Here is a 22,591-nt window from a genome sequence, read left to right on the forward strand (position 1 = left end):
AGAGTAAATTAAGAATCCAGAACCCAGTGACGCTAATTTATTTTCATTGGGACAATAATAGAGTGCTCAGTTTTGGGTTAATTAGACTCTTCATGGTAAATTGAAATCTAATTAATTTTCTTCCTGTACTGTACACTGAAGTAAGCCATGCTGATTTGTAGACAAGTGATGTTCGAATTTACTAATTGTACAAAATTGCTAAATGTTAGATTAAACAAAAGCTGCCTGGAACAATTTGTCACAAATCGGCAGTGGGGAACATTGAACTAATAAACCCAAATGGAAGTGGCATCATAAACTTCTTCTATGGAAGACTTTCACTGTTTAGCATGGAATTTCGCTCATCGTATTTCACAACTAGAGAATAGAATGTTTGTTTTACTCGGTCTGTCAGTGTCCTGCTGCTGTTTGTGCGTCAGTCTTGTTCTGTTTCTCTGTCTCAGTGTGTTTTAGTTTACTGCGTTTTTGTTTAGTCTCTGTGATGTTCTGTTTCTCTCTTTATGGAGGTCTTTTCCCTAGGTTGTTCAAAACAAGGGGGCATATTTTTAAGGTGACAGATTTAAAAGAGACATGAAGAGCAACTTTTTCACACAGAATGCGGTCATGTGTGGAATGAACTGGCACAGAAAGTGGTGGATGCAGTTACAATTTGTAAAAGACATTTGGATAAGTACATCAATAGGAAAGGTTTGGAGGGACATGATCCAAAGACAGGCAAGTGGAACTAATTTAGTTTGGGAACATGGTCAGTGTGGGCTTGTTAGATCAAAGGGTCGGTTTCCATGGAGGGACTAGATTGGGATGGGATATCTGGTTGGCATGGACAAGTTGGACCGAAGGGTCTGTTTCTGTGCTGTACATCTCTATGACTCTATGACTCTGTAAGTTGTATAGTAGAGAAGGAACTGCTAACCACATACTGGAGCTTTCAGTGTAGTCACTTAGTTTGTAGAGAAGGAATCCCATCACTTGGTGTTTTTTCCTTTTCAACTCACTGCTTCTCCACCCTCTTTCTTTACCAGCCTGTATTTGGGCACACTTGGCTAGAAAAGTTTCCAACTGCAAATTCCAGAAGGCGTTTATGTACAAATTATTGCCTGGGAGAGATAAAAAAAAAACAAGTCAAGAGGAACATTTGCTTTTGGCTTATAAGGTTGTGCACTGTGGCCACAACCTATGCATTTATTTAATATGACGTGTCAGTGCAGTACTAAAGGAGTGCTGCAGTGCTAGACATACCAGCTTTCAGTGAGATGGTAAATATAAAATCCATCCACTGTCCTGGCATGGCCAAAAAAGTTTCCAGGGTACGATGTGAAAAAGGCTGAAGAAGTTTTCCCAATGTCCTCACAACCATTTGTCCCTCAGTTAACACATTAAAACAGATTATCTGTCCATTTATCTCATTGTCGTTTGTAGAATGTTGCTGAGTGCAAATTGATGTTGTCCATTTGTCCCAGATAATAATGCTCTTGCCCCAGGGTGTCTTTCACTTCTAGAGTCAATGAGACTGGTGTGTCTGTGGAGGCTGACTCAAGTGGCAATGTCTTCTACAAATAGCCCAGATGAAGTATTGGCCCGAAATCAACTGATGCTTTTGCCTTCCAGCAGTCTCTCTTTTTCACTATATGTCCACCTCTTTTGTCATTTGTTTTATCCATGTTTGTCCTGATTGCTTGTCTCCAGACACCTGATCATTAACAAGAACTTCCCTATCAACTTGGAGTTTCTTGAAGATCAAAGACATGGCTGACCTGTTGTTCTCATGCCAGTAGCAAACTTGTAGTAGAGTATGTCTTAAGTCGGTGGTGACTCCACTGGCTGGATAGTGTGAACTGAATGGATAATGGTCACATCCGCTAAGCCATGCTCAATGTGTGCAATTTAGCATCAGCATCTTTCTACAAACCATAAACAACTGGGGTGCCCTCGGGACAAATAAGGTTTCCATTTTTAGATTAAATTCCCTACAGTGCGGAAACAGGTCCTTCGGCCCAACCAGTCCACACCGACCCTCCGAATAGTAACCCACCCAGACCCATCTCCCTCCGATCAATGCACCCAGCACCATGGCCAATTCATCTAACCCGCACATCTTTGGACTGTGGGAGGAAACCTACGTAGACACGGGGAGAATGTGCAAACGCCACACAGACAGTTGCCTGAGACTGCAATTGGACCTGACACCCTGGCACTGTGAGGCAGCAGTGCTAACCAATGAGCCACCGTGCCGCCCCTCCTTGCATCCCCACAAACAATTTTGTACCCAGAAATGACAGATATAAAGAGCCAAATGTTGGTTGTGGGATAAATTTTGGAATGGTTAACCTTGCCTATCTTCACGGGTCCTAAAATAAGACACCAAGCAAAAACATAATCCGCTACCTACAGCTGCGCTCTGAAATAATTTCTCTCTGCCCTTCTCTCCAGCTGATAGTACTTGTCCTTTCACTACACTCACTCTGAAAATAAATTATCATTGAGGTTAAAAATACATGAACCTACTCACTTCCACATCAATTGAAAAACACTGTACTAGTGAGTTCTGATTAAAATAACAATGGTCTTGCTCTATGCTGACCCAACTCAGCTGTGCTTTCATTTGACAACTTAAGTGGTCGTTTGATAAAACTAGCATCGGACCATTCATTCCAAAGAGCAACTGTGAGTGAAGAGTCTGGAATTCTTCATCTGGAGAGAAGGGCAGAGAGAAATTCTGTCAGATCACAGCTGATGTTTACAGTAGTTGCTCGGTGTCTTATTTTGGGACCCATGCAGGTAGGCAAGATTAAACGATCCAAGCTTTATCCCACAATCAACTTTCATCTGATCTTTTTCAGAGTTACTTTCTTCCAGGAGCCCAAATTAGCAGTCAAGTTTCCTGCATTAGTGATTATACTTTGATGACTGAAGTGTTTCCAGATGTCCCAAGATCTCAGAATGTGGTGAAGCTTTATTTCCTGTCCTCTCCTTGAATTCGACAGCGGAGAAGACTTTTAAGAAAGGTCACCTTAATCTTCAGCCCAACTTGTACCTTCCTGCTCACTCATGGAAGTTGCACTGCATGTCCAAGTCCTGCTCCTATCATTTCAGTGACTCTGCCTTGAAGCCAAAATGAATGGAGTCACTACAGCCACAGATGAGCACATTGAGACCCAAGCATCAAGAATAAAATGTGAGAAATTCTTCAACATTGAGAAATATCTCAAGGGGAACCTATGGAAGTTCTGCTTTTAAGTTAAAAGCATAGAGATAGTGAAGTTCGGAAATGATTTTATGATGTTACATTCACCAGACGTGTTTGCAGCATGGTCAGTGATCTATGAACACATTTTAGTCATTTTGCCCAATTTTCATTTTCTAATTCTTCCAATTTTGAAATAAGCTCTGGCAAAACTTTAGTTTTATGCAAGATCAAGGGTTAGTTTGTTACGCAACTAAGTAAAATTGGGATACAATTATTAGATAAATACAGATAAAGAGATTAAAAGAAGATACAGATGAAAGGTACTTTTAAAGGTATAAATCAGATCAGTCCATTATTAGTGCAATTATTTGTTCTTAGATTTTGTTTTCGAAGCTCAAGGGTTCAAAGCTTCAAGTCAGAATTTAAAAGTTGTGGTAGATTCTGTGGTTGAGTAGATGGAATTTGCATTTATAGGTGGACTCAGTAGCTGGAGCAGCCTGTATTGGAGATGTTTGCTGTCCTTGCTAATCCTGTAGTCATTACACTTGTAGATTTTGCCCAGATTCTTTCAGCAGAATTCTAAACTGCTCCCTTTGAGATTGGTGTTGCAATCGCTTATCAGTCTGTCCTTTCTGACTGAAGTGAATCAACTGGTGCAGTCATGTGGCTTCTGGCAGCCATTTTTAACTGCTGTGTCTATTTTTAAAAGGTCAGATTAGCCTTCCTTATTTTATATATATATATAAATAAAATTTTATTATTAAACAGTCATGACAGATGTCCCAAAGCAACGGGAAAAGGAGGCACAGGTTTATTTTTTGCCAGTATATGTTTAGTTGTCATGATGTATTTTGCAGTCATTGATGTTTTTAATATTGGGAAGGTGGATTAAACCAAGGCTTTGGATCCTGTCGGGAACAGCAAGATACTACACAGGCTTAGTGATTGGATTACTGTCCTGGAATGAAATAAAAGGAGGTGTTCTGTTCTGTCCATGTCACAGTCTGTAACAGTGCTGTGTTTAACCCTTTGACTGAGTATGCTATGCCACTGAAATTAAAATTGATCTGAAGTGATTAGGTGGAATACAAAATGATGAAATTGCTATCAATAAGGAAAGAGCAGTTGCTTTACATTAGGCTATTGCTGATCAATGTGATCTAACACATCCCCTGGAATTGGAGATATGCTTGCAAAGGAAACATTTGCAGGGCTATGGAGAAAGGAGAGGTGTTCTACTTGGTTAATTACCTTAAAGAGATTGACTTGCACTTCCATAGTCCTTCTGAGGACTTTTGACCAGAAAGTTCAGCAAACTATCCAAAAAAAAATCTGCAGATCAGATGGGACCTGTACATAGGGTGTAAGATCCACTTCAGCAAATCAGTGTGAAGTATAAATGAGCAGTACAGTATCAGAATATAAGTATAAGTATAAGTTAGATTACTAATTCAATCACGTACAGAAAATAAAATAAATAGAGAGAAAGAAAGACTGCGTAGAGAGAGAGAATTAAAGCACATGAAGAAAAGGTAAATGATAAAAACCTTTACTCAATATGAAAATCTACATGTATAGAAATTGGTTTTCACCGCCATCGAAGCTGTTTGTCATTATTTAAGGTACACTTACACATCAGTTTTTCTCATGTGCGTTTTGTGTGTATGTGTTTGGGAATTATTTCGAGCCATTCAATGCATCTTTACTGGGGAGTCTGTCAGTGAGATGCCAAACTCAGATAGCTTTAGGCAGAGCAGACATCTTGGACAGCAGCTTTCTGATTTCAAATTTATCTGTGAATGTGGGATTACTGGCAATTAGTGTCCAATTTTGATTGAAATAGCCATTGTTTCAGTTATAAAATGCAGCTTGAGAATCCATGCTTTTGTATTATGAATATGTATTCTCTTTTGCCTTGTATGTAACTGGTGGTTTATGTAGTTGTGTTGTTTAATATATGCAAATGAACAACAGCCGCAAAGTTGAGTTTGCATTCTAAACCTGATTTGGAGATGAATTCCTTGGAGGATGAGGGACCGATACAAGGACCTTTCTGTTAAAAGGGAGGTGGCAAGGCTATGGGGAAGGCGGAAAACAACCAGAAAACCAAATGAGACTCAAATTGCAAAGAGCCTGTTGACTTTAATGCAGAACTCAATAGCCCCATTCCTTCCTGTCTGCCAGTCAAATGACCTTCCTAGCTCATGGGTGTGAAGCAACACCAGTGGCAGGAGGATCCTTGCCAATCGTTGCTGGCAAATGGATGATAAAGCAGTCAGAGTAGGGACGGAGGAAGCATTGGTTCGCAATTTGTAACAGGTGAGGGGACATGGACCACTAGGAGGGTTATGAAGTTACGACCCACACTTCAGGCTGTTCCAGTGCAGCTACAATATTGACATCGACCCGACAACATGGAAAATTGCCCAGGTATGTCTAGTACACTAAAGCAGGACAAATCTAACTCACCCAAAATCTCTTTCTGTATTTTGCACCAAGAGATAGGCACTCAAATACTTCATCACTAATGTAGTTCATTGGAAGCTGCCACATTGTATTAAATTCATGACATTGTTGGTAGAAAAATACAATTATTTGTTTTCCAACTTGACAGATAATTTCTACAGCTCTGAATTGGTCATTATTAATTTGGAACTGTCTCATGATGAGACAATATTTGTATCGGCTCACAGCACAGGATAAATCAGCTACAGAACAATATAAATGGAATCAAGTCCTGCAGAGCATCTTACTGTCAAAGGAATATTCATACCCATAGAATGGAATAATTAAGATAAATCTAAAATATACTTTCTAAGACTTTGTAATTATGCAGGAATAATCCCATCCACTTGAAAGACCAGTGCTAAGTTATTGAGTGACTATATATTTGACTTTAGCTTAAAGAACGAGCCCATCAGCTTGCAGTGCAATCTGCATGAAAACTAACTGAACAAGTGTTAATTCTGAATTAAAAGTATCTTTATTGATACAACAGCAAATAAATGGAATGATTAGTAGATGTTCAGAACAGTGATAAGATACAAAGTACTTTTCATTGACCGCAGCTCAAAAGAAAAGATTGGAGGCAAGAGAAAATTATGCATTTTGAAGTGTTCTTAAAGGCGTAATATCATGCAAAAGAAGTTAAGGTTAAACAAACGTTGAGGTGGGAAACCTCACAACTTTTAAATGTACTTGGATGAACACTTGAAGTCTCATAACATTTAAGTCAATGTGCAGAAAAGGGGGACTGGTGTTGGTAGTAGTGTTTTTTTTATCAGTACAGACTCAAAGGATTAAAGTGCCTGTTCTGTACTCTTGCGCCTGCATTATCCAAATAGTCCCTCTATCCTGCTCCTTTTCCAGAGCCCTGAAAAAATGCTTTACTTCAAATGTTTATCCAGTTCCCTTTTGAAATTTACCACTGAGTATATTTCTAACACACTTACTGATCACACTAGCCTGGCCACATATGCAACAATAATGAATAAAGAAACTATGTCTTGGTTCACACTGCCCCAGTCATGTTGCATTTTGTCCTTCTAATTAGGTACTCTCCTCCATGTTTCCAAGTTATGTGATGTGTGCTCAAGTGCAGTTCATTGATACTTGTATTTTAAATATAGAGTTATTTTCTTTTTTTTATCAATGTTTTACCTTTCCTGCAACTTCCTGTCATCCGAAATATATTAATAAAACTGATTGTAAGACTGTTGGTTGTGTATCATCTCTTGTAGGATTATCCAGTTTCCTCTCTTTAGCTTCATTTCACTTTTTTTTTGCCTTCGCCCTTAACATTCCTGTATTAGTCTGTCAGTTTGCTCATAATTCTATACTTCCATCGTAAATCAAAGTCCTCACTTGTAGAACTTTGCTGCAATTCCTCTAATCAGTTCTCTCATCAAGAGTGCTGTGAAAATGACTCTTTGTCCTATTGTTAAACTGTTCCATAATTTCAACATTATCTCACATGGTTTGAGTATCTTTATAGGGCATGATTTTTCCCCTCCCAGCAAGAGGTAAAAAAGGTGGCAAGAAGGGCAACTAATTGGGCAAGTTAACCTTTTAAAGAATATCACATGATTCTCACCACCTCTGCCTTTAAGTTCTGGGCAATAATGTCCAAGGGCACATTTCTAAACCTGTCAGTAATTAAGACCGGATTGGTCAATTAGTGATCACTGAAAGGACCTCAACTTGCCACCTCTTTGATCCCCTGCAACCCCACCGGGTAAGAGAAGTGGCATTTCCAGACGGGAAAACCATGCAAACCTGCCGGTCGAGGTTAGAGGCTCCTCTGATTGCCCCAGTCAGACTGACAGATGGAGGACCAGGGGATGGAATCTGAAAGGCACCCTCCTGCCCCAACATCCCTGACTGCCCTCTCACTGTGATGCCCACTCCTCAACAGAAAGAAGAGATAACGAGACTTAGTTTCACACTGCTGGATCCCCTGAGGATTCAGGTTTGTCTGGTAAACCTTAGGGACCCAGGTGCAGCCAGTTTTTGATTGGCTGGCAGCTTTTGGCAAGGCAGGTTGTGGATTTCAAGGACCGCGATAGGGCGAGATTTTTGCCCTGAGTCACCCACCCGCTTTTAATGAGTGGATGATCTGGTGAATTGGTGGGGGTAATAGATTAGCCTCCACCAAGTACCCTCACCCCCACATTCAGAAGAAAGAATGCAAAATCCCACCCATTGTGTTTCTCAGGCGAGATATTTTGTCCATTAAGATTTGTAGAGTTTAAATTAGTAATTGATAATGGAATCTGGATGTTCTTGCCAATCAGGAAAATGGATTTGTTTTGTGGTTATATTAATATGTAAATAGTTTAGCAGTTATTTGATAGCGGGACGAGTATGAGACAGTCCTTCCAAACAGTTTGAGGAAATATGTAAGCATTATGATGTGACAACCAGCTTTCGCATCTCCGTTTGTTGTTTATCCTTTGGGTAATGTATATAATGGATCCTTCTGTAGATCCAGCTATTTCTACATTGCACTGGGGATGACAAACATTGAAAGAAATATGCAAAAAAACACTAAACATGGGGCTGCAGATAGAGACTCCTGCTCCTTCAGTAGTAATCCTAATCCTCACTTTTCAACTACTTCTTTTGCAGACCTCTTTTTATAATCCTTCGATAGACAGACCGTTGGAGCGACCTTCTAGGTAAGTCTTAATTGATAATGCCATATAGATCCTTTAGTTTGATTTTGGTTTTGAATAGATATTGAGTATGAATTGGACATCTGTCCCTGATTTCAAGTTTTGTAGCTACTTCCATGAAATTTTGCAAATTTTACAATATTTCATGCCAGCGGTCAACTTTGTCTATTCGTTGAATTAGACCACACAGGAGAAAACCTTTAAAGAAAACTTTAATTCATTTGGTTGGAGAGTTGGTTTATTTGATCGGTGCAAAGTACGGTTTGCTGTTTGAAAATAAGGAGATTGTTCAACCTGAGCTTGCAAAATTAGATATGCATGTTTATTGTTTCTGAATAGAATACAATGTTATTTGTTGAATTCTTTAACATGATCCAAATTTTTAAAATAAATAAACAATTTTATTTGTTAACTAAAGTGGTTTTGGGCTATTGTTACTTTCTTTGTTGGAAACAAAGGCAGGCAGCTTCCTTCAAGGAGTAAAACCTTGATTGTTGCTGGGTTCTCTACCAGAGAGTTTCAATATTAATTGATATAACAAAGATTTACTTTAACTTTGTGAGGCAGGGCACTTAAATGTGACACCGTTCCATAATTGTAAATAACCTTTAGTAAGCTTTACCAAATTTCGGCATACTTGATGCCTGAGTTAAAGACCTAGAGATTCTAGATACAGTTGTAACAGGTTCCTGGTGAAAGGCTTTTGCCTGAAACATCAATTCTCCTACTCCTCAGATGCTGCCTGACCTGCTGTGCTTTTCTGGAACCACACTCTTGACTGCAGTTGTAACAATCAATGATTCTTTAATTTTTCTCTTTGATGAACTTTGAAAAAAAAAGTTATAACTTTTATAGGATTCTACTCTCTCACAATGATCTATCATTCAAGTCTTGATGACTCATCATGACATGAAAACTGTTCTTTTTAACTTTGCTAAACAGAACTGTTGGTTGTTCTTATCTGTCTTTTATGATTGAGCTGACCTTGTATCCAAAGACTCTTTGGCTAATCATCATCCTCACAAATTAAAACTAAAGCTGCTTGCTGACAAAGTTTGCTCAAAGTCACCGATACCATGTGCTTTCTCAAATTGATCAAATCTACCATTTTATTATTTACAGCCACCATAGAAACCCGCAAGCTATTTATAAGTAAAAAGAAAGCAAGATCTTTAATCATATGTGATTAAACCAAATCCTTGACCTTTGTATCATATATCATAGAGTTTCCAGCTCCCTAGATCAATATTACACAGCGTGGTAAAGGTAAAATGCTGCAGATGCTGGAAATATGAAATAAAAACAAAATAGCTGAACAAATTCAGTTGGTATGGCAGCCTCCTTCGAGATAACAAAAGTGAATGTTTCTAGACCAATTCTGAACTAGGCTGAGATTTATTTTTGACCACCAAAGTTTTTTTTCCCCATCCTCATAACAAGTTATATTTATTAGTTAATAACCTCCTCTGAAGAAGGGTTATGTTAACTGTTTCTCTCTCCAGAGATGCTGTCAGACTTGGTGAATTTTTTCAGCATCTTTTGTTGTTAATACAGAATGTGGCACACATTTGGGCAATTAACTCTTAACCTTATTTACAGACTATATTAGACTAAAGTCGAATAGATAATTGTGATTGATCTTTTAATTGGTTTACCAGTGAATGCAAGCAGTTTAATAATTACCAAGGATAATCATCATGGCTCCCAAGAACTCTGTCCCTTTTAATTCACCTCTTGCAGTGTTCATTTACTTTTGCTTATTCTTTTATTTAAAACAAGTGCTGAATGTAATAATCACTCTTGTCAGGGAAACCGCAAAAATGTTTTTTTTACAACTTATCACTATTTCTGAATGGATGTCTGTGTTTAAACACCTTAGAAATTGATCAGAAGTTTTAAAAGGGCATTTTATATGTGATAGCTTTGAAGTGGCTGCTGATTTAATGCAGGAACTTGTCAGTATTCTGTGCCCTTGTAGGTTGTCAGATCAATGTCCCTACTGCCATTATTCATTGCTAGTCTCTGAGACTGAAATATCCTCATTACGTAGATTGCTCCTGGCTTTTATGGCCAGATGATTAACTGTCTTCACTCTGAAGATTTGCGATACAGCAGGTTTAATTCTGAAAAACAAATAGTACTGCTGCTAGACATTGATTACAAGTAATATTTGTCTTGCTGTTTCTGTTGAAAGTAGATACAATGTTTTTTTTTTCCATTTCAACTGTATTTTCCCCAATATTCATAAACTCCTTCACAATTCCAGTCAGGATTTTACAATCTTCCTAGCCTCACTTAGCAGCTGCCCGTGGAACCAAAGGGATATAAAAGCAGGGAAGAAGACCATCCAGTCACTAAGGCATCTCGTTACTGCTCGGGCAAAGTAATGCTAAACCCCACAGCCTTTCCTTGCTGACAGTCAGTAGTGTTACATTTTCATCTGCCTCAAATATTTATCTCCTTTGTCCTTAAAAACTGTGCAGTTCTCTACCTCAATCTTTGGCAAAGCAATGTAGACTTATATAAAAATGGAAAAAGAATCTTCTCCCTACATTTTTATAGTCCTCATTTTGAACTGAGAACTGCCTCCCTAACCAGATGAAATATTTTTTCCTGAGTCACTTGATCAAAGCCTTCATAATTTTATAATTTCTGTCAAATCTGTCCTATCAGTTTTCTCTGCTTCAGTGAAAGTAGTCCCTGCATTTTAAGCCTATCCTCAGAACTGTGATGTATCATCTATGGTATCTTTCTGATCAACCCTGAATTCTCCCTTCAAGACACTGTTTACAACCCACCTCCTCTGAGTAAACATTTTGTCTCAAGCCTGACAATATCTCCCAGGTGGTTTTATGTCACATATCTGTCTGAGGAGACCCCTATGAAATGTATTGAGATCCTTTAAGTGAACTGTACAAAAAACAAGATGCAAAAGCATTTGATTGTTCAATAATTGAACCACTAGGGGTCACATTTCATCTATCCTTCAGGGTCTTTCCAATTGTATTTTTAATTTTTTTAAAAAATTAACCTATTTAATCTGTTCAGAGATGTTATTACGCACCTGTGGGGCAGATGGGACCTGAACTCCGGCCTCCCAGTCCAGAGATAGGGATCTTACATCTGTGCCGCAAGAAGGCCATAAATTGCCAGCCGTCTGAATTTCATGCTACCCTCCCGACAGGAAGTTTGAAGATAGGGTTGACGCTAATTGGATGAGAGGGGGTAGCATGAAGACCCTGCCATTTTCCCATCTCAGCCAAATCAGGTCAGGGAGAGGTAGACTTGCATAATGCCAATTGAGGCCTTAAACTGGGCAATAAATATTCACTGAAGGACCTCATCCTACAACCTCTGATATTGAATCAGCGTTGGACAAGAAAACCACAGCAAAAGTGCATCCAAAAAGGAAATCCTGCATATCCCCTCCTGCTCTCACTCTTCTGGCCCTTTGTCCATCCTGAGTGGCACTTTCCCCTTTGAAGTAAAACAGTGGCAGTGAGGGTGTTGGATGCAGTCACATCCACTAATGCCCAGGGTCTTATGCTCGACCTATCAGCACTTCTCAGCTCATTGACAATGTCAGTGAGATGTTGCATGGAGCAACTCGGCAAATGATACGGCAAGCAAGCAGTTCTCGCCACGGCCTAGACCTCCCAGACTCAGAGGCTCTTGTGCCATACTTAAAGGCCACTTACTGCAAATCATGCCTACAAATGCCATGGGACCCAAGAAGGACAAACAAACTTCCAGGTTCTCTGAAGCTGCACTCCAGATGCTGCTGGACAGGGTAATGGAGAGAAGGCCCATCCTCTCTCTGGCTGACCAGACAAGAAAGGGTATCCCATCAGACCCATCCAGTCTGAGCAAAGACCTCAGCCTGGGTCAGTGCTGTGCCCATAGGGACAGGCAGCAATGCCTCAAGAGGTTTGATGATTTATAACAAAAGCTAAATAGTGTAGATGCCGGAAATCTAAAGTAAAAACATAAGGTGCTGGAGACACTTGGTGGGTCTGGCAGCATTTGTGGAGACAGACACTGAGTCCGCTATGACTCTTATGCAGAATCCATTTGAGCACAATGAGTTCGTACTGGCCTCGAAATGTTATTGTTCTTTCTGTCTCCGTGGGTTCCGTTGGACCTGCTGAGTTTCTCTAGCACTTTCTGTTTTGAAGCTCAATGGCCTTCTGTTCTTGGCAAGAGTAAATAGCAACATCTTTTGTTTTCTGCTACCTCATTCTCAGAGGGCCAGCATGAAATTAGAAAGCAACTGGAGACCTCTGTGACATATCACAGACATTCCTCATAGGTGCTCCCAGAGTGTCACTGATTCAGTGTTCACCAGATCCCAGCATTCCATTTCTTTTGAGCTCAGTGTGGCTGTCCACCCAGCCAGAGCATTAGGTTTCTCCGCCATTGCTGCCTTCTCATAGTTGCTTTCAGTTGTACCCCACGTAGCTTTGACAGCATTCTATCACCAATCAGCAATATTCATGAGCAAAGAGAATTCCACTCCCTTAACCGATTTATGATCTTAACAGCCAGTTTTTGGAGGTCTGCGCTTGTTATCCATGGTACTGCCTCAACCGAAGCATTCAAAGGTGCTGACCTCCTGAGCCAAAGGTAGGGACATTACCACTGTGTCACAATTACTAAGATCCTTGGTCTATACAAGGGTAGTTGTTGGGAGACAAAAGGTTAGCCCTTTGTCACAATTGACTCAATTGGGATTAGTGCACCAATAATCAAGTCCCACTATTCTATAAACCATCACAAATGTGTAACTACCCAATTACAGATGATCAATTTGTCTAATCTACTGCTATTCAGAGCAAAAGTAATTCACTCCAGGTCTCACCATTAAAAATAAATTATCAGTTATTGTTAAATAAATCATCTTTTAGCAAATGGTGAAGATAAAGGATTACTAATTTGATATTTTACAACTTTAAAACCCCAAGTACACACACACTCACTCACAAATAAGATGGAAAAAAACCCCACAGTTTAACACTGATATTATGAATACAAAAACATAACTATGGAGAAATAAACTTTTGGATCAAAGTCCAAACCAATAACGTAAGCTCATTTGTTTCTCTTAGTTCTTTTGACTTTTCCTGTAATGGTGATGTTCTTGTTATTAGGTCCTTCACCTGATGAAGGGGCCACGCTCCGAAAGCTTGTAATTTCAAATAAACTTTTGGACTATAACCTGGTGTCCTGTGACTTCTGACCCCAGTCCAATATCGGCACCTCCGCATCATGTTAATCCACAGAGAGATGGTTGGTCTTCGATTCAATAGCTGATCGGGTGGCCCTCAGTTTTTTCATGTGTTACGTCACAACTGACTGCAGTAGTGCACTAGAAATCAAGTGATACTATTCCCAGAGTTATCACAGATGTGAAAACTTGATTAAAACCACTGAGTTGTCCAATTTTACCTAGCTTTCTAACTCTGGTTAAAGGAATACGATTACTATAGTTTTCATAAACATAAACTGTAATTATTTATTGCAGTTAAATTGTTTTAACAAAGACCAAAGAAGAAACCTGAATTGTAAACATGTAAGTTAAACTCTATCCCTTTTAAAAATTGACACACACGCACACACACATACACGCGTGCACGCAAGGCAAAAATATTATGAACAGAGGCACAGTTTTGTACCAATTTAGATCACAGATATTGATCAGTTGTGTTCTTTTGACTGCTTTGAACACTTAGCTAATGACTGAAGGTTGTAAATACCTTGACTTTTCCTTTCAATAAAGGGATTTGCCAAGAGAACACTTTACAGGAAGGGCTTTTGGCCAAAACATCAATTCTCCTGCTCCTCGGATGCTGCCTGACCTGCTGTGCTTTTCCAGCACCACTCTCGACTCTAATCTCCAGCATCTGCAGTCCTCACTTTTGCCTAGTTTATAGGAAACGATGAGTGAAAGCAGCTACTAGGAAATTTCTACCATTGTAGTGTGCAGCAGAAATTCCCAGCTTGTGATGGAGAAAGCACCTACGCCTCTTTCTCTCTCCGTCCTCTGTAGCAAAGTAATTGAGCGTGGAGAGAATTTTTTGTTTACAATCTTCTGGATGTTTCTTAGTACACTGTGCTCACAGGTCTGAACTAAACTGCAGCTTGATCAATTCTATGGCTCTCATTAGGTAAATTTTTCTTACTTAAAGACTCCTAGGGCTGGTCTCTGCTAAAATATCCTCATCACTGCTAGTAACAGACTGGCAGAGGGTGGAATCTTCCCAAGCACGGAACAATATGGGCATCAGTGAGGAGGTTGGGAGAATCATATGACATTGGTAGTGAGGAGCTTCCTAATGTCAAGAGCAAAAGGTCCTATTTTCCGACCAAGTGTTGGATGGCCAGATGATATACTTGCGAGTGAGCAGCAAGATGCCTTTTTGCATGTATTTGCATGCATTAACATCCTCATTATTATGTCACCTCACCTCATTGACATGCAGTTTCCCATTCTCCCTCCCAATGGAGAGGAACCGGACAGTGACAGTTCCTGACTTGAAAGTCCGGGAGGGTACCTGGTGACTCTATTCACTGCTTACTCCTCTGGACTTCAGTCAGTCGCCAATATCTCAAGGCACACATGCACAGGAGACCTATAGTCTCAAATTGCCATTTGGCACAGTGACCGTTCCCTCAGAAACCCCGTACGATGAGGACAGACCTTAGACTTGAGGTGCTTGGAGCCTCAACAACATTATGGACTAACCCCCAAAAAGACCTGTGACTATATGCCACCTACCCCCAGTCTCACCCTACCCCTCCCTAGGCTGACTTGGCATGACAGTTCCAACTGGCCATGGCAGATTCTGGCAATAGTATTGTCATTGGTAGCAAATTAGAGGTAGGTTTTTAGCTCATGAATTACTTAGAGTCATAGATATGTACAGCATGGAAACAGACCCTTTGGTCCAACCTGTCCATGCCAACCAGATATCCCAAACCAATCTAGTCCCACCTGCCAGCACCCGGCCATATCCCTCCAAACCCTTCCTATTCATATACCCATCCAAATGCCTCTTGAATGTTGCAATTGTACCACTTCCACCACTTCCTCTGGCAGCTCATTCCATACACGTGCCACTCTCTGTGTGAAAAAGTTGCTCCGTAGGTCTCTTTTATATCTTTCCCCACTCACCCTAAACCTATGCCCTCTAGTTCTGGACTCCCCCACCCCAGGGAAAAGACTTTGCCTATTTACCCTATCTGTGCCGCTCATAATTTTGTAATCCTCTATAAGGGCACCCCTCAGCTTCTGACACTCCAGGGAAAACAACCCCAGCCTGTTCAGCCTCTCCCTATAGCTCAAATCCTCTAACCCTGGCAACATCCTTGTAAATCTTTTCTGAACCATTTCATGTAATGAGTGAGATTGAGATGTAACTTGATAGAAAATCCTTTTGTAGTTCGAAATGATGGTGCATCTTCCTGAGACAGCAGTCATCAGCAGATGTCTTATATTTGGATTCCATTCTAAACTAGCAGCCAAACAACACGCTACAGCTTAAGAAATGAGGCTCTCAATATGTCAAAGATACAAGGTGCAGGTGCCAGATGGACAGTAATTAAAGGATTAAATATCTCCCTGTGGCAGGTTAGATTGCCTCACTCTGTGCACTCTGATGTTTCATTCAGCAGAAAAATGATGTATCTAGATTAGGCCTGAAGAAGGGCTCATGCCTGAAACGTCAATTCTCCTGCTCCTTGGATGCTGCCTGAGCTGCTGCGCTTTTCCAGCAAAACATTTTCAGTTTTGTATCTAGATTAGGCTTCAAGTTACCCTTTTCTGCTTTTTTTTAAAAAAAAAAAAATTTTAAAAATCAGCATGGTGATTAATGTCACTGGTCTGATAATAACTCAGTGAGTCTGGCAACATATTCCAACCCTGCCATGGCTGCTTGGTGTAATTTAAATTCCATTCATAGATCTCAAATTTATTTTATAAAAGCATCCATCAATAATGCTTGCTGTGAAACTATCACTAATTATTCTAAAAACCCATCTGATTCTCTATTATCTGTGAGGGGAGGAATTCCTTCCTGCTCTAGTCTACATGTAACTCCCAGACCCACAGCAATATGGTTGACTCTGAACTGCCCTCTGAGATGATCCTGCAAGCCACTCAGCTCAAGGGTCATGTCGTGCCCAGTTCTAGTCACCATGTCCTAGGAAGGATGTTATTAAACTGGATAGGTTTCAGAAGAGATTCACCAGGATGTTGTGGGGAACGGAGGGTTTGAGTTATCTGGAGAAGCTGGGATTTTTTTCACTGGAGAGTAGAAGGTTGAGACATGATCTTAGAGAGATTTATAATGAGATAAGGTGAATGGCAGGTGTCTTTTCCTTGGGGTGGGGAATTTAAAGACTAGCAGGCATATTTTTAAAGTGAGAGGAGGAATATTTAAAAAAAGACATGGCGACAATTTTTTATATAGAAAGTGGTTCCAGAGGAAGTGGTGGACACAGGTACAGTTACAATGTTTAAGAGACGTTTAGATACGTACAAGAATGACAAATGTTTGAAGGGCCAAGTGCAGGCAGGTGGGACTAGTTTGTTTGCAATTATGGTCAGTGTGAACTAGTTGGATAGAAGGGTCTGTTTCCATGCTGTGTGCCCCTGTGACTCTATAAATGCTGGTTTTGCCAATGATGCTTACATTCCATGAAGGAATAGTGATAAAACAAATCAATGCTCAGGTTACATTTCTTTGAACTGGTGTTATCTGCCTAATTAAACAATATAATGCCAACATGTCCAAACATTTCACTCACAGTAAACTGGGGAAGTTCTGTTTTCCTGCACATAAAGGCAGTAAATAAGTTAGGCAGTAATGCCATTAATCTGATTCAATCTGTTAGTGCCACAAGTCCTGCAAGCGACTACAGAAAGAGGCGGAAGTCTGAACCGTCAGTGAACCATCAGAGAGCGCAGAGTGACCACACAATGCAGAAGAGCAGTGCTGACCTCCATGGAATATCCAGGAGGTCATTAACCAATTCTTCACCATCTTCACCATCCAGAGTTAAAGGTAAGGTATCAAATTATCCGCTGTAGTAAACTGCAGCCAGGAGAGATAAAGGTCTCTGCTTCAATAAACATAAGTTCAAATGTTTGTGTTAAAATTTGGTGTTCCAATAAATGAAGTGCTTCTAGTTACTGAAAATGTGTTGCTGGAAAGGTGCAGCAAGTCAGGCAGCATCCAAGGAGCAGGAGAATCGACATTTCGGGCATGAGCCCTTCTTCAGGAATGAGGAAGGTGTGCCAAGCAGGCTAAGATAAAAGGTAGGGAGGAGGGACTTGAGGGTTGGGACTGAGACAAGGTGGGGGGAGGTGAAATGAGGAAACTGGAGAAATCTGGCGATGGAGAGAACACCTCTGGAACACCTGGACAAACCAACCCAACCACCCCATGGCTCAACACTTCCACTCCCCCTCCCACTCCACCAAGGACATGCAGGTCCTTGGACTCCTCCATCGCCAGACCATAGCAATATGACGGCTGGAGGAAGAGCGCCTCATCTTCCGCCTAGGAACCCTCCAACCACAAGGGATGAACTCAGATTTCTCTAGTTTCCTTATTTCCCCTCCCCCCACCTTGTCTCAGTCCCAACCCTTGAACTCAGCACCACCTTCCTAACCTGCAATCTTCTTCCTGACCTCTCCGCCCCCACTCCGGCCTATCACCCTCACCTTTACCTCCTATCACAACGCCCCTCCCCCAAGTCCCTCCTCCCTACCTTTTATCTTAGCCTGCTTGGCACACCTTCCACATTCCTGAAGAAGGGCTCATGCCTGAAACGTTGATTCTCCTGTTCCTTGGATGCTGCCTGACCTGCTGCGCCTTTCCAGCAACACATTTTCAGCTCTGATCTCCAGCATCTGCAGTCCTCACTTTCTCCTGCTCCTAATTACTGTAAAGTTTGGATGACAATACATGCTGTGTGAAAATAAAGAGTTTGTAATGAGAATTTGGCAAAGGATTTGAATTTCTCCAGTCAGTCCGTGATAATCGTTGTTGTTTCAGAAAGACAATGTGTTCTGCAATCATTGGTGAAGATTCCTTTTTGTGCTTGTCAGAAAGCTGAAATCCAAAGTGCATTGACACCTTTTCTTGATTTCACTACAACCCTTCTGCCCCTCAGTAAATCCATTGGCAAGTTGAGGATCAGTGTCCTGACTTCCAAGAGCTGTGTCAGGCCAAGATCTCACTTGCAATTGTAATGAGAAAATTGGTTTCTAGTCAATGAACTGACAACAGTGGTGTTTTAAAATGGTGAAATGATCACATTGTCACCCATGTAGGAGATCATCGCTTGGAGGTGCCGGTGTTGGACTGGGGTGTACAAAGTTAAAAATTACACAACACCAGGTTATAGTCCAACACGTGTATTTGGAAGCACTAGCTTTTGGAGCGCTGCTCCACAATCACCTAATGAAGGAGCGGCGCTCTGAAAGCTAGTGCTTCCAAATAAACCTGTTGGACTATAACCTGTTGTGTGATTTTTAACTATGTAGGAGATGGCTATGTAGCTCAACTCATTCTTGTTTGTCAAACATTCATTGCTAACTTTGAAAAGATCACTTCAAATTCAAGAAAATAAATGGCTGGGAATATGAATTAGTCAAATACAGTATTTTTGCTGTGCCTTTTAGCCAAACCTTTAGCATTTCCAGCAGGTTTGATGCCAAAGCAGCATGCAGTCTCCCATTCAACTAGTTCAGAGAGCCAGTTCATGCAAATGAATGACTCGGCTTACCAGCCCGAAGAAGATAATGCTGGTATTTCTTTATATTTATCAAATAATCCTTGTGTGTGCTAAGACTATAATGTTCAATAAATTTTTGTATTGATGCATTGGCTTTCTGAAGGTTTCTGAAAAACTTTTTTAAAATATCTATTTTTGGCTGCATTGGAGTTATTTGTCAGACAAGTTATGTTATCAAAGCAGTGTTGCTGATAATTCTGAATTTATTGAAGAAAATGTTGATACTCAGTTAGGTTAGAAATGATGAACTTTACTTGCAAAAAGTTGCCACTCTTATGTTATTCAGTTTACTACTTCACTACCTAAGCTCAGCTACCTGTTGTTCCACTCTTTTTATCATGCTTTATTAACACACAAAGCTGTAGATTCATGGATAGCTAAGAATCAATATGAATGCCTATGTAAAATAGAATGTTTAAATGAGAAGTTGGATTGCTTCTTCTTTAAAGTTATTTTAGTTAACTGCAGGTTGGGGAGGCACAGCTGAGAGGCGGAAGAAATTCCAAATCTGGCTGTACACCTCTGAGGCACAAATCCCGTTGGCATGAGCAGATTATTAGCTTTTGTCAAACCCGCTCTTCATTTGTTTATGATGTGATATTTGAGAAAATTTGATGTGAAAGCAGAGTTTTTCCATGTGACCTGTTTGGTCCCTGAACTTGTGGCAAGATAAGGAAGCTGCAAAAGCGGCAATTTCAAATCTGAAAGTACAGTTTGTTAGAACTCATTGAAACGTCTTCTGCAGGTATCCTGAATCTTAGCACTTCTACGATTGGACATAAATGTGATTAACATGTTCAAAAAGGAGGATTTAACAGCATTTAATATGGCAAATAACGTCAACTCAATAGTTGCAATTCCACCCCAATCAGAAGGTCATGAGTTCAAGCCATAGTCCCAGGTTTGAGCAATGGTTGATGGGCCACTCAATCTGAGTTGATATCTGGCTTTGAGCTTGAATGTTAAAGATTCAATGGCATTTTTTAAAGATGGGAAGGCTTGTATTCCAGTCAGTGCTTGTGTCCAGGCCAATCCTGAGCAAATGGAAGCTGTGTTATTTGTGCTACACCAGTGACTAGACTTCAAAACTACTTTGTTATCAAAAATATTTTGCTGGCTGTGGTGTACTGAGTTGTCTTTCAGTTATGAAAAGTTACTTTATAATATGGTTAATACAATTTAGATTAGACCTGTGTTTGTAGAGTTAGGCATCATGCTGCATCCACATGTATGCTTGGAAGCCCCAGTCTCATTTAGTATCTGACATAGCATGTTTTCCAGGCCGCGTCCTCAATGAGACCCACAAAGTTACCCAGTAACTCTTTGGCAATAACAACTGGACCCAGTTACCCCTATTCATTTCTTCCTGGCAGCTGATTTCCCATTTTGTTCCCAGCCTGAATTCAAGCTCATTTTGCTGACACATCAAAAACCCCAGTCAAGAGCAGTGGCCACTACTGGGACTGCAGGCAGTCCCAATGTGTGCAAAGTCCAGATAAGTCTGGGGTCTTATTCGGAGAGTGGGGACCAGGTTCAAAAGCTGAAGGAGGAAGGATGTTTAAATGGGGGGGTTGGCATTGGGAGAGAATTCCAGCAATGGGCCCCAGGGGAGCTACAAGTATGGTCCTCTTCTCCCTTGCCTGACACCAGCCCAAGCAGCTAAACCTGCTGGTTTTCCCCCATTGTGTGGGTGTGCCCTTGTTATAGCAGTGCAATAGGGCAATAAATAGCCATTGATTGGCTACTCAGGGGCTCACTAGACCCAAGGATGGGTGACAACATGACATTTGCCTCTCTGCTCCCAACCCTGAAAATTTCTGATAAGCTGAGGGCAGGCAGCTAATAGCAAGAAGCTCATCTGATTAGTTTTAGATTTCCCTCACACTATCACTGTCCCCAGACTTAAGAGCCAACAGTTAAAGGGGGCATAATATCCAGTTCCATGTCGTATCCTGGAATAGGTGAAGAAAGACAGAAAGACTTGCAGTTATATAGGACTCTTCATGACCACTGGACGATGTACAGTACATAACTGGCAATTAAATGTTCTTGAAGTATAGTCACTGCTGTAATGTAGGGAACTCTGTAGCAAACGCTCCCAAACAACATTGGGATAATAATTGGAAAACCTGTTAATTGTACATGATGTTGATTGTAGGATAGATGTTGGGCAGATCATAAGAACATTAAGAAGCATGACTAGGCCATTTGGCCCCTCAAGTCTGCCCCACCATGCAACAAACGCTTGGCTGATTTGCCCTAGGCCTCAACTTGTTTTTCGTGCCAGCTCCTAAAGCCCCCAATCCCTTGATATTTTCAAAACCTATTGTCCTCCTCTTTAAAGCTTGCAGTGATTTAGCCTCCACAGCACTCTGGGTGGAAAACTCCAGACATTCACTATTCTCCTTCCCCTCTCAGTTTTAAATGAGTGTCCCCTTATTCTGTAACTTTATCTCCTAGTTTGAGAGTCCCTCATGGTTGGAAACATCTTCTCAACATCAACTCTGTCCAAACCTCTCAGAATCTTGTCTGCTTCAATAAAATCACTCCTCAATTGCATTCTCATATTCTATCTGTGCAGGAATTGAGAATTTAGGGCATTAGAAAAATTAGCACGTGATCTGCCAAAAACAAATTCTGCTCTCACTTGATGAATTTCAGCAAATCAATGTCTGCATTGTCGATGACAATCTTGTCCAGAAGTCCCCTCCTGGCACCTCCTGACCCCTAACCTACATCTGGCTATGTGCACCCTAAAATAGGGGCTTTTGACGATCCCTACTCTAGTTATTGGAGCAAACTTTCAATTGGCACATAATCAATTCATTTCATTATCTCACGAATCTCAGTCACTCTGTGCTGCAGTCAAGGGTAGAATAAGACCTCTTTTAGCCTATCTTGCTAATTAAGACTCTTTTTAAGTGAGAAATTGTTGTCCTGGGATCTTCTCTGCACCCTTTCCAAAACCAGAAAAAAGACTGAACTGATATGAAATAGTTACACCTGTTACAAAAGAGAGAAAACATAATGGAAAAAAGTAAAGATGCAGCAAAAGCATGAAAAAGGAACGAATTCGCCGCAAAATAAGAAAAGTGCCTAACTCCCATAAAGGAGAGAGAGAAAAAGGATGGGAATCCAACACAGAGAAATTAGACAGTTGACTATCCACAGAATAACTTATTCGTAGAATGTGCAAATCTTATATTCTGTGTTTTTCTGTTGCTGAATTATTCTATTGTGTTAATTTTTCACTTTGCTTAAATATTTCAATTTTTGCATATCTTTTACGGTAATCTGTCTTAGCTGATGTAGACCAATTGTCTGAACATCTGATTACTTTGTAATACACCAAAACTAAAAAAAGCAATTATTTTCAAAAAACTAATTCCACAGAAAATTTAACCCTTTATTGAATAAAAATGTTAGTAAT

The 22,591-nt window shown here is 40.4% G+C and overlaps 1 protein-coding gene across 31 annotated transcripts in view; it reads left to right on the plus strand.

Annotated features, from left to right (window-relative positions):
* sorbs2b (sorbin and SH3 domain containing 2b) overlaps positions 1-22,591 on the plus strand; it is a 323,367-nt gene that overhangs the window by 238,753 nt on the left and 62,023 nt on the right. For all 31 annotated transcript variants that reach the window (XM_088000723.1, XM_088000747.1, XM_088000756.1 and 28 more), the window contains 2 exons: positions 8,315-8,364; positions 17,254-17,423. In XM_088000723.1, coding sequence (XP_087856849.1) covers positions 8,315-8,364; positions 17,254-17,423 — 220 coding nt within the window. The remainder of the gene's footprint in view (positions 1-8,314; positions 8,365-17,253; positions 17,424-22,591) is intronic.

This window comes from Chiloscyllium plagiosum, unplaced genomic scaffold (genome assembly GCF_037043375.1).
Source record: "Chiloscyllium plagiosum isolate Xiang-an unplaced genomic scaffold, Cpla_swu_hap1 HiC_scaffold_2, whole genome shotgun sequence".
Classification (NCBI taxonomy): Eukaryota; Metazoa; Chordata; class Chondrichthyes; order Orectolobiformes; family Hemiscylliidae; genus Chiloscyllium; species Chiloscyllium plagiosum.